Genomic DNA, 12,920 nt, shown 5'->3' on the forward strand with positions numbered 1-12,920 from the left:
CCTCCAACGGTTTGTTTCCTTACCTGCGCGTTCTTGATTTTGTTGCAAGTTTTCTCACCCATCCTGCTCCGCTCCAGTTCAAGGGCCTTTAGCTTCATTAACGGATTTAAGGTGATACCGCTTTCGTGCCTGTTATCTCCTCCCCGGACCTAGAACATAGATCCAGGAGGATACTTGTTTGGATGGGAAAGCCGTGTTCAGGCAGGTGGAAAAGTATTACTCGAATCGTTCGTCAGTCATCGTCGATTAAGTACAGACGTACAATGCCTCCAGACGGTAAGACAGCATCAGAGGCGAGTACTGGTCGTTGGAGACATTCCGTTCCTGGCACCAATTACCATACAGCTGCTCCACTGTCCATCAAAGATGCGACGCCTTTTTTCCAGTGCACGTTAAAGAACCCCAGGTGATCGAAATTATCCGCAGACTGCTGCACGTGCAGCATGTCGCCTACCAGCGTAGGCGACTCACCTTACGTGTAAACTTACTCCCAATTATTTATATGCGATGTCCTTGCCTAGGACGCGCGCTTCAATATACGGTCCAATGTTGTGGATGTCGTCCTGCAAATTACAGTAAACCTTCTTTATAACGATTAAAAGAACGAAAAACCGAGAGACACGGGACACGTAGACAAACCTCTCCCTTTTGTCGATCTTTATAACGAAATCGCTTTTGTCGAAATATAGCTCTATTTGAAGTTTCATGCTGTCCCAGCCGATATGCCTGCATTTTCAACCGGATTATTTGAAGTAAACTGCCAGCCGACTCCGTTTAGTGCGAAGGGCGATCCTGGGAAAGCCTGCTTACGGCAAACCCAGTTTATTTCGTAAAGATCCTGTCCTGTACGTCGCGTCTCCGAAAACCCGATGAAACGAGATAAGAGTATGACGATATATTTTAAAGCGTCCCCAATCATCATCACACAATAAAGTTGTTGTTGTTTATTTTACAGCGACAGCTGTTATCTCGTTTCTCGTTAATCACTTGCAACCTCGATATCTCCGACGGGATGGTAAACGGAGCCACCGCCATCCTAAAGCACGTCGACTTTGACGAAGAGGGTTTACCGATGCGCGTGTGGCTTCACTTGGAAGGAGCAGCTCTGTCGCTATCGTTGATTTGATGTCACTGTAACTTGCATCATACCTTGTCAGTTTTTTTTTCTTTTTTTGAAATTAAAATAGATTACTGCCATGGGTATCCATCATCAAGGTTTACTTGCTTGCTTTGGGAATACTTGTTTTAAGGCTGCCGCGGTGTTTATGCGCGCTAGCGAGATACAGTTGTTGTTTTTGTGGCACTTCACCATATAGAATCGTCGCTTATATCGAATGTTTTCGGTCCAACTGACTTCGTTATAACGATGGTTTACTGTTCGCCGAAGTGCGTCCGCGTCTAGTGCATTGTCTGAAAAATAGCTCGGTTAAGACTGGTTCTCATTGGTGCGTTACGCTTGCGCTTACGGCGGATCTTTGCCATGGAAGCGGAGAGACAATCTCCACAAGGCCACTTCGCTGCAAAGAGTTGAGCCAACTTCATGGATAGTTAATAGACCTCTACCGGAGAAACGTCATCATGACGTTGGTAGACAAACTGAAACCGAAACAAATCGGAAGGGGAGGGCTGGGTTCCACGAATGGGCACTTGTTTGCTGCCTCCTATTGGAAGAAAAGTAGGACCGAAGGTCGCGTCTCTTTCAGGGACCATCGTAATCCCCTCAAGACCGTGGCTTTCGGGCGCGACCTTGTTCGCCCGCGACTCTACAACGTCTACCAACTTTCAGCTCTACCAAATTGGTGGAGCTGTCGAACACTATGACGTCACTTGTTTACAAACAGCGAGAGGTCTATTGGCGGGACGCCACGGCCAGAACGCAAATATGTAAACGGGGTGACGTATGCGAATGCGTCAGCCCGTTCTGTGATGGCGTATTCCATTGGGAGAGCAGATTTTGCCCCGCGCTGGGTGGGGTTTGAGCGCATTCTCCCGGCGGGGTCACACGGGTTTGCTTCGTCAATGGAATGTTAACAATCGTTCGAGGTACGAAGCACGCGCTGGGCATAGCGCTTGAGCCCGTGCTTCCCCGGGTTAGCTTTGGTCTCGTGGCTCAAAAACTATTGCTCTTTCGAGCAAACGTTTTGCCCTTGCTCCGTCAATGAAACATTCGGCGTCTGACACGATCCTGCCAATGGAACAGCTTTTGTCCCTTCTCGGGGCAAAAATTTGACCCAGCTCTGCCAATGGAATGCGCCATCAACGCGTGTGAACGCAAACCGCTGCACGTTAGAGCAGAGTTCGAGGTAACTCGTTACAAGTAACTTGTTACTGTAACCAAGTTCCTTTTCTTGGTAACTTGTAACTTAACTCGGTACTTTTGCGCCGTGGTAACTTTCAGAGGAACTCGTTCCTTTTTCAGGTAACTTTGCCAAAGTAACTCAAGTTAAGTTCCATGTTACTTTTAACGCGCTTTTCACACACGTCCACATATTTGCTTGCTTTCTCTTCTGTTCCTTCATGGCATTTTTTGCCATAGAATGTGATATTCAATCAATGACAGTATTTTATTCAGGAAGTAAGAACCGCTTCCATTGAAATGAAGCTGAACCATTGTGCGACCACAGGGAGTAAGACGCAAAGCGTTCGAATAGACCTCTACCAGAGAAACGTCATCATGACGTTGGTAGACAGACTGAAACCGAAACAAATGGGAAGGAGAGGGCTGGGTTCCGCGAACGTGCACTTGTTCGCTGCCTCCCAGTAAAAGAAAAGCAGGACCGAGGGTCGCGTCCCTTTAAGGGACCATATCGTAATTCCCTCAAGACCGTGGCTTTCGGGCGCGAAGTAACTTGTGTCCGAAGTAACTTGGAAGTAACTCGTGCTTTTTTTTTAAGTAACTTAGTAACTGCGAGTTACATTTCACGCTGAAGAACTTCGTTATTAACTTAGTTACATTTTTCACACGGTAACTTAACTTGTAACGAGTTCTTTTTGACGGGTAACTTCTCAATCTATACGCAAGAGTAAACGCGGCAGTGTGAACCAGCCTTTAGATTTTCCTCCGTCGCACATCGTGCTCATGGAACCCATTCGTCACCCGCCAATTGTCGACGTAGAGGCAAAGAAGCCGTCCACTTTACTCACCCTTCATATCGTCTTAGGCAATAGCCCATACCATTCCATGAAATGGGCGGATACTGCTGGCGCGCCATATTAATGTGTCTGCATTAGAAGCGGCGTTCCAAGGAAAAGTGTCGGTGTCGATCATAGAAATCATAAGGAGAGAGGCATATAATCCTTATGATTTCTATGGTGTCGATCCGTGGTGAAAACGTTGAAAGGAAGTACATCGCGTGAGAGAGGAGGGCAGTAGCAACACCATCTAGGTACAGAAAGCCTGCGCGCTCGTCGATGTGACGTAACAATTAAGAGTCAGCCAATCAGGATCGTGTTTTCAACGGGCGCAGCCAATCACGAACGTACTTGTAGCGGTCGTGGCCATGGAGAAGAACCACCGTCGTCTGCGAGTTGTGACTGACGTCCCCGCGTACTAAATGGGAACACTTTGAAATAAAGCGCAAAACGGTCTCAATCTTTCTCCAAACTGATTTTCTGGAAACCGTCTTGCACTTTTTGTCTAAATATTTAGGTCTGCAGTTTCCAGGTGAGCTGCAATCATTTGCGAGTTCTTGATTCGCAGAACGGTGAATCGCAGTAGCAGACGAATTCTGACTATACAGGGTGTTTGCTGTAACGTGTCCCTGAATTATATATATAAAAAAAATCTAGACATTGTACAAGGATGCCGCTTGCTGCATTGGTCTTTGCGGCACTTTTGCCATCAGGGAAGACTGATTTTGTCAAATTTCAACTGCAATAAATTGAATTTTTAAAATTGATCTCGCTAATTTGCCAAGTCAGTTTCACGTTTTTCCAACGGAAATGGAAAGCGCATGTTCGATTTACCGCGAAACATCATTGAAGACGCCCAACATCACAGCGGGAACACATGAAAAAAATATGCAGAAAGCGCCGTTTTGGGACTCGCAATTCGCCAGGCGCGAGTATTTCAGCGCTATGCGGGCCGTCGTTGCTCCGCCCCCTTGACATTCCCTCGCCGCACAAAATTTGCTGCCTCTGATAAGGTCACCCCTTCATTTTCACCTGACGCTTCTTGTCGTTCCACGCATATCTCTTCTTGCCTTGAACGTGCGTGTTAGTGCGCGCCCGGCGATTTGCGAGTCCCAAAACGGCGCTTTTTGCATATTGTTTTCATGTGTTCCCGCTGTGGTGCTAGACGCCTTCAGTGATGTTTCGGGGTAAATCCAACATGCGCTTTCCATTTCCGTTGGGAAAACGTGAAACTGACTTGGCAAATTAGCGAGATCAATTTTAAAAATTCAATTTATTGCAGTTGAAATTTGACAAAATCAGTCTTCTCTGGTGGCAAAAGTGCCGCAAAGACCAATTAATGCAGCAAGCGGCATCCTTGTATAATGTCTAGATTTTTTTAGATAATTCAGGGACACGTTACAGCAAACACCCTGTATATGAACACGTAACGAAGGAGGGAGAGGAGGCAATGCGCAGGCTTTATCTGTCTAGGCGGTGTTGGCAGTGGAGAGTTGAGAGTAAGGGAAAGTAGGTCACGGAGCGGAAGCCAATGTACATGCGGGTATCATCTCATATGGCCCAAGTGAACCGAACGCCCAAATGTTCATAAGACCCGAAAAAAATTTGGGCCTTTAGAGCTTTTGGGTCAAATGAGCAGGGCAAGGTAAGGTGTCCAGAAGGCCAAAATAGTCATATGGCCCGAAAACCAATAGGGAAGAATAGGAGTGACATAGATACTGTATTTTCTTTGCACATATGGGTAATATTAATTAAATGCGGAATGCGACAAAGGAGAAAAAGATAACTGAACTAAAAATATTAAGAAAAGTACTGAAATGAAGAAACAAATTTTCAAGCAGATAAGATATAAATGTGACGAAAACTAAAATGCAAATAAATATGAATCCTTACAGCGTTCAATATTTCGCTCGGTACAGATTGGTAGGCTCTGTGCCTAATATTTTTATTGAGTAACTTATTCGTTTGCCATATTAAAAGCTTTTCAACTTTCTCTAGAATACTGCTATGACGCACAATAAGTAGCGTTTTATCTGCGGATGTAACCAGCCGGGCACGTCAGTAGCGTAGCCAGAAAAAAATATTTCTGGAGGGGTTCAGGAGGGAATTTGCCTAAGAGAGAAGGGTTTACTCCTTGTTTCCCTCTCCCAAATGCGCTACCAAAGGTGCGATTTCGGGAGGGGTTTGAACGTCGCAAACCATGCCTACGCATGGGACCGTTTTTTCCGCTCTAACCCATCGGGGCCATTTTTTCCGAGACCATTTGTTCCGTCACCAACTTTTCCGGGGCCATCTTTTCGGGGACGTTCGACCAAATGGCGTTCCATCAAATGGCGTTCCATCAAATGGGTGGACACCTTCGAATGGATTCTGTAACTGAACTCTTTGGAGACTACATTTCACACGGTGGAAGAACCGCATTGTTTGTGTTCACGTCAGATGCGCGCTGCAGAAGGATCATATTCCACTGAGTCACCGAGTGCAATTGTCCAAAATGGGCACTGCTTGATGAACATAATAAATCTCAGTACCGGGTAAAATAACAAGCCGTAGCGCTTCCTGGAAAGGTGTGGAATTCCTGCGCTGTCACACCTGAAAAGCGATTTGACAGAAAAATATTATAAAATATTTCTTGCATATAACTCGCATTGATAAAAGTACCGTATTCTTCTGTGTATAAGCGCCGTTATATAGAAAAAAAAATTCTCTGAAGAAGTCCTGCTCAGAATGATGATGCGCATATGATGACATTAGATGACACGCAGGACTTCTTCATATAACTTTTTTTATGTATAACGGCGCTTATACACAGAAAAATACGATCGAAAAAATACACTCTTTGCCTTCCTTCCTGGTTTTCGGGCCATATGACCATTTGGGCCTTCTGGACACCTCATCCTGCCCTGCTCATTTGACCCTAATGCTCAAGAGGCCCTTTTTTTTTTTTTTTTTCTTTTTTTGCCTTATGAACATGTGGGCGTTCTGGTCACTTGGGTCACTGGAACTTGCGGGTGTGCAAGGCGCGTATGGGCTGAATTCAAGTACATCATGCAGTGTGAACCGAGTACGAGTGCCTAGTCAAGTAGGCGTCAAAAGAAGACGGATTCTGAGCGAAGGCGACGAGCTGCCGAAACCGAGGAACAACGCAAGCAACGTCAGGGCCAGTTCTCACTTGGCGACGCCCGACGCGACGTCGCGAGCGGGCGGCGGAAATAGACGTGCATTTCCGGTGTTGGAAGAGGAGAGACGTCGAGCCAAAAAAATTGCCATGCCGGTCTCTTTCACGACGTCGGCGAAAGGTGGCGAGAACGATACACTGACGACCAATAAGATGACAGAGAAAGGCCACGCCTCTTCAGTTTTCGTCTGCTTTGGGCGACGGAATGCCACTGTGGTGGGAACATGAAAATCATGCGCCTTGACGGGGCGGCGGAAATGCCCGTCTACTTCCGCCGTCCGTTCACGACGCCGCGTCGGGCGTCGCCAAGTGAGAACTGGCCATCAGGCAGCGGATGCCGCTGCTCGGCGCCGAAAGCGGGCGAACGAGACGGAGGAAGAGCGAAAGCAGCGTTTCAAAATACGCCGCCGCCGTGGCAGAAGGATTGCGCCACTGTTGTGGCTGTGCAGTTAGTAACTGTTAGTGATAGCTTGGGTGGATAGAGGTTGATAGGGGTGGATAGTGGAAGTAGGTGGGTCGGCTGAATGCTAACGCATTTCCGCCGCATTAATTACATTAATCGTACTTCAATTTTTGTTTTGTTTTATTCCAGCTGTCTGACTGCAATAGATAGCTTCCTCCTCCGTTATCACAATATGAAGCCTGTGTAGTGTTGCTTTGAAGGACTGGTATAAGAGGCGGAGGCGCTGCTGCGAGCAGTTTTGTTGACTGGTGTTCGCTAATAGCACTGCTGATCGTCGCGCCACGTGGCACTGTAGAGAATGTGTTTCCTTTTCTTGCGCGGTCTAACTTCTAAGCAATAGGTGTAACCTACCGACTTTTCCCTACTTTCGTTTCAACAGAGCGAAAACCAAAACGTTGATTTACGTGGAGCACCTGCAGGCCATCGGTTTTTCCGCTTTCTCCTGGCATTTTCAGCAATTGCAATGAAGTATCTGTATTGAACTTGAGAATAACCGGTTGTGAATTCGTTCCCGTTTATTCTTCATGAAAATTTGCCGAAACCTCTTCCGGCAGGTTCTTCCAGTGTACTCTACTCATGTCACTGGAAGGAGGGATTATAGAAGATTTGTTTTATTCGTTAGATTTAAAAAAAAAACGATGAGAGCTGCATAGAAGCCGTTTTTGCAGTTGAGTCACACTCACACGGCCAGGAGGACATCCTCTTAAGTGAGTATGTAACTGTTGCATTACCAATTGCCTAAAATTAATTACTTAACTCTTTAATTAGAGGCTTAAGGGTAAAAGCGAGGCTGCAGAATCGAAGACAATCCTAGTTCTAAGCCATTCTATTGTTTTAAAATTCCTGAAACGAACACGTGCGTTGAAATATCCCCCGCTGAAATATGCAAATGAGCAGAAACCAAAACCGCGCGTCTCAGCAACGCATGACCTTCGCCGCAAAGCGGCTGATCTGGCCAGCAGATCAGTACCTACTCCAATGATCTCCATCACTCCAAAGCACGTGGCCCTCTGATGTGGAATGAGCGCAGTCCCTGCGCTCCTGATGTGCGCAGTTTGTTTCGGCTCATTTGCATATCAAAATTCGCAGATGGATATTTCAACGCACGTGCCCGTTTCAGGATTTTAGAAGATCAACGAGGATTGTCTTCCATTCTGCTGTCTCACTTTTGCCTGAAAGCCCCTAATTAAAGAGTTAATTAATGAATTTTATGTAACTCATCATACAGTAGTTCCATGCTATCTTGGAGATGATGTCCGCCTGGCCGTATAGCCCAGAAGCAAAAACTGTATCTATGCTGCTCTCATAATTTTTTTATTAAAAAATCTGTAACGAATTAACGAGAGAGAGAAAAAAAAACAGTATCCTGTATATATGCACTCGCTCATCCGGCAGAAATCAAACCTTGACACGCATAGTAAAGCACCCTGCAACACTGCAGAGAAGCACTGCAAGGAACGCGGACGTCAACCTAGTTTTATGAATTATTCTGTCAGTGTATCCCTCAAAGATCAACTTTCCCCAGATATTTTAGAAGCGTCCCTTGTCGCCAGCCTTGGCGAGAGCCATTGTATTAGCACTCCCCTTCCCTGCGCCTGTTATCGCAAGAAATTCGGTATTACAGTATGCCTACGAACTGATCAGTCCTTATTGTGAACCTTCTTTTACGTAGCTCACGTGACTTAGCCTTCGTATACTTAATAATAATACTAGTTTATTTATCACTTTCGTGAATGGGAGGAGGGACAAAAAGTCCAGAAGACTTGACAGAGGCCCCAACTCCCAGCAGCAGCGTACAAACATCAGTCACAGGCTCTTGACATCAAAGATAAATATAAATATGTTAAGTTATAAATATACAGGGTGTCCCAGCTAAATGCGAACAGATTTTTTAAAAATATATATCTCACTTTTTTCGAGATGAAGTCAGTTGCAATATAGCATATGCTGAAGGGCACTCCTTAGGAGCGCATTGGCAAACTCCTAAGGCAATGTCCTAATTAACTTTCAATAATTAACTTTTTAATTATAAAAGCTACGAAGTTGTCCCTATGAGAACATCTGGTCCCTTCGGTCACCTGATACCGTAGCCGTTTTCGTGAAGCCGTTTCGTGAAATTCGTGAAGGAACACCTTTTTTCTGCTTTATTTTGTTCATTGCGCATCTCTGGAGACGCGTCTTTCCTTCATCCCCCAATGTGAGAGGGTGAAAGAACACACTATCGCCTCTGGCGTCCTGGAAAAAGATTCAAAGAAAACAGAAAATGCAACCTGAGAAAAGGGCTGTTCCGATAGCGTCACCCGATACATTTGTTTTTGTTTTGTTTCGGCAAGTTAAAGCTCATCCTCGACGCATGAGGCGGCACTTTGCTCCTTCACCCTCTCACATTGGGAGTGAAGGGAAGACGCGCCTCTGGAGATGCGCAATGAACAAAATAAAGAAAAAATGGTGTTCCTTCACGAATTTTTTGTGGACGATCTATCGAACGGATTTTTGTTCTGAAAACGGCTACGGTATCAGGTGACCGAAGGGACCAGATGTTCTTATTGGGACAACTTCGTAGCTTTTGTAATTAAAAAGTTAATTATTGAAAGGCCTTAGGAGTTTGCTAATGCCCTCCTAAGGAGTGCCATTCAGCATATGCTATATTGCAACTGATTTCATCTCGGAAAAAGTGATATATATATATATATATATATATTTAAATATATGTTCGCATTTGGCTGGGACACCCTGTATAACTTAAAATATGTCTCCGATGAATAAACTTCAGTTGTATGTTTGCAGTGACTGCGTATGTTTGCCTCTCTGTGTCTGTGTGCATTTTACTTGCTGCATATTCTCCTACTGAATAATAGTGAAGCATTTGTTTTCTGTTTGCAGCGCCCTGTTTGGTGGTAGCACATTCCTTCTGTTCCTGCTTTGTTATTGCTGCCAACGAAGAACCCGAGATGACGCGTTTTCTCCGATAGCCACTGCTATGGAACCTTCAGAGGTATGTCCACTTTACCTCATTTTGAGAAACAAGTGTCGCTTCACTTGCGTCGCTGTCTTATGGGACGCCAACTTCGCATATGTAACATGCTCATAGAACAGAATATCTTAGAGGAAAGAAACGCTATTCACAAAGTTGGCTATCCCCTACGCACTTATGGTTACCGAGTACAGTAGTAACAGTTACTGTACGTTGAATCGATAACGATATCAAGTACTTTTCCAATATACAGGGTGTCTAATGTGAAAAAGAAAATCGTATTAAAAATTTGAACACCATGGGATCAACGCTATTTATCTCGGGGGAGATTTTGCTATGGCTTCTGAGAAATTTTATCAAATTTAATTCGCGAGAAATTGAACTTCCCAATTTATCTCCGAAATTTGCCAAATCAACCTCACGTTTTCTTCACAGAAACTGAAAGCTGTATAGTAGGTCGAATACTACATTTTCACAGCCTGCTTCTGGACATTTACGTCATGAATAGACTACATACTTTTCCTCGCTTTTACTGTTACACTATAAGTAGGGCTCCGGGGTTTCGGAGTGTATTTTTGAGCATATTCGAAGAGTGTTCTGGGGTTTATTATTTCCTGAGAATTCTGAGGGTTTCGTCGCTTATTTTTACACCAGTTAATATCCGAAATTCGGAGAAAAAGCGACTGCTCTGAAACGATGTAGTACTCACAAAAAGAATTAGAAGCTGCCTTGCAGAAGCGCTTACTGTTATTCGGTAGAACTTTCAGACGACAAGATATGTGCACGATCGCCTTGTGACTGAACATCTCGAAATCCGGATATTCCTTGACAAATCCGGAAATTTTACCGGCGTATGTTTTTCGGAGCCGAAAACCTGGAACCATAACTATAACTACGGTGCTATAACCCATGCTTCAAGCGGAATACCACTAAGAAACAACATCACCATATGAACTGACACAGATTGTGCTTACCCAGCGCATCGAGTCAAAAGTACATCGAACTGTTTCATGGGAACTGTTTCAATCGGTTTATAACAGCTGTTTTGAATTGGGGGCTCCAAGTGACTGCGGTGCTGCAGGCATTGTATACAACCTCCTTCCGGCAACTATTTTGACGGGAAAGTTTTAACACTAGCGTGTTTTCCGACGCTTCCAGGTGCAGGTGACTGTAGCCAGATCACCTCCACCAGCTTATGGCTCTGTGATCAAGAAAAACTCCATCGTCCAGATCGACCCTCCACCCTATGAGGAGGCAGTTGCAGGACTTGAAGCGAGTGGATATGTGTAGGCACACGACTGGATAACAGACATATCCAGAAACACCCGCAAAAGACTGTGCATCACCAATGGAGGACAATCACATTGAGAAATCCACAAAGTGAGAGGACAGAACATGTACGAAGCGATTTATGTGAAGGAACGACGAAGAAATAGAAGGGAATAAACCTTCTCTATCTCAGTTTGGTCCAGACATTCGTGGAACGTCACTGCAGGGGATGATAAATCTGTGCAAGTGAGAGAGTGCACAAATGCATGTACTGCTTGCGACACGCTTGTCTGAAATCAGCACCCTGTGGTTTGTCCCATCTCAAATCTCCAGGTGCTGCAAGATCATTTATTTTGAGTAATAAACACGTGCAGCATTTGGTCTTTCTTTAAATACAATATTGGAGCAACATTTCCGAGGGCAACCAAGGAAATATGGGCTGCAGAACAACTGACAGGCGATTACAGACAACCGTGTCGCAAGCAGTACATTGTGCGATACCTTTTCTGTTGTTAGAGGATCAGGCATCATTTGCATACTATGAGATCCTCCACACATTTTCGAAATCGCTTTGCATGGCCAATCCTGGCCCAATATTCTCCGAAGTTTGCTTTATTTGGTAAAGTTCCCGAGTTTTCTAGTGACCTTGGAGCCGGAATGAATAAGCTAGGGCGAGGGGTGTCGGATGTCCTGACCTCTCCCCCCGCCCTCAATTTCTGTCGCACGGAGTGCTTCAGGTGACCTTAGGCAGCGTAGCATTCTGTCCATGAACGGACACCCCCCATCAGAAAAGATGTGGATCTGCCTCCAAGTGAAGCGCAGTTGTGCAATAAGGAAGCGGGTGTTGTTGCTGCGCGTTCGTGGGCTGCCAGAAGATTGTGGTCTCGAACGAAACTCTCGAACAAGTAAGGAGGGGCGGCATTTTTTTATCATTTGCAGAATTTTTGTAACAAAACTATGAGAACTGCCTCGATGCAGTTTCCAGAGGCAAAAGACGCGACGGGGGTTCGCGTCTGAGGCCCATGTGTTTTGTAGCGATGGAGCTGATTGGCGTAAGCGCTGATCTGATGGCCAGATAGGCTGTTTTCCGGGCCAGGTAAGGCGGAGGTCATATCGTTTCTGCGCTCGAGAAGTGCTATTTATATCTCAAATTAAGTGCTCATCTCAGGATATTTAAAAAAGAGGGTGAGTTTTGAATAATGACTGGCTCCAATTCTGCTATCTCGCATTTCCCCGAAAACATCTAATTTAATAATTTTTAGGTACAGTCAAACTCCTTTATAACGAACTTCAGGAGACCGCCGAAAATCTTCGTTGTAAAGGTGACTTTAAAACGGATGTTTCAAAGGAAAAATGCCTTAAAATACTAGCAATCTTGTTTATTGGTAGAATTTCGTTGGTCTGATCAAGGCACCTCAGACATTCAACATGCAATAGACATGGAACTTTATCTCTGTTTTGACCTTTTTACCTCCCTCGCAACAATAAACCGCGAAATTGCGTGACAAAAACAGCGACCAGAACACGTGGAGGGGACAGCTTCTGGCAACATTGTACGTCACCATTCCGCAAGTCGGCTTCACCTAATGCCTGTATGCTTTAGGAGAAGCCTGCTTTACGAGCGCGCGACTCGCGGATGGAAAGCACGTGCTGGGCCTTTTGAATCATCTCGCGAATTTCGACAGCATACGCCAAAAACGAAGACACAAAAGCGTTACGACCGGCCTCTTTCACTGACAGTAATGGAAAATGAACAGTCACTGTCTATTTTCTTGCCTAAATTTTCATTTTGGTTTAATTTTTTTTATACGAATTTCGGATGATACGAATTTTTTTCTGCGACTATCCTTGCGTTTGCTGACCAAGAGCAAGAGAGGCTCCGGCTTCTGGATGCTGGCCAATAG

The 12,920-nt window shown here is 45.0% G+C and overlaps 1 protein-coding gene across 6 annotated transcripts in view; it reads left to right on the plus strand.

Annotated features, from left to right (window-relative positions):
- The window catches only part of LOC135377771 (uncharacterized), a 43,209-nt gene extending 32,001 nt beyond the window's left edge, over positions 1 to 11,208 (plus strand). For all 6 annotated transcript variants that reach the window (XM_064610434.1, XM_064610432.1, XM_064610435.1 and 3 more), the window contains 2 exons: positions 9,657 to 9,768; positions 10,906 to 11,208. In XM_064610434.1, coding sequence (XP_064466504.1) covers positions 9,657 to 9,745 — 89 coding nt within the window. In that variant the 3' untranslated portion in view covers positions 9,746 to 9,768; positions 10,906 to 11,208. The remainder of the gene's footprint in view (positions 1 to 9,656; positions 9,769 to 10,905) is intronic.
- Positions 11,209 to 12,920: the final 1,712 nt, after the last annotated feature.

The sequence above is a fragment of the Ornithodoros turicata genome, chromosome 1 (assembly GCF_037126465.1).
Source record: "Ornithodoros turicata isolate Travis chromosome 1, ASM3712646v1, whole genome shotgun sequence".
Classification (NCBI taxonomy): Eukaryota; Metazoa; Arthropoda; class Arachnida; order Ixodida; family Argasidae; genus Ornithodoros; species Ornithodoros turicata.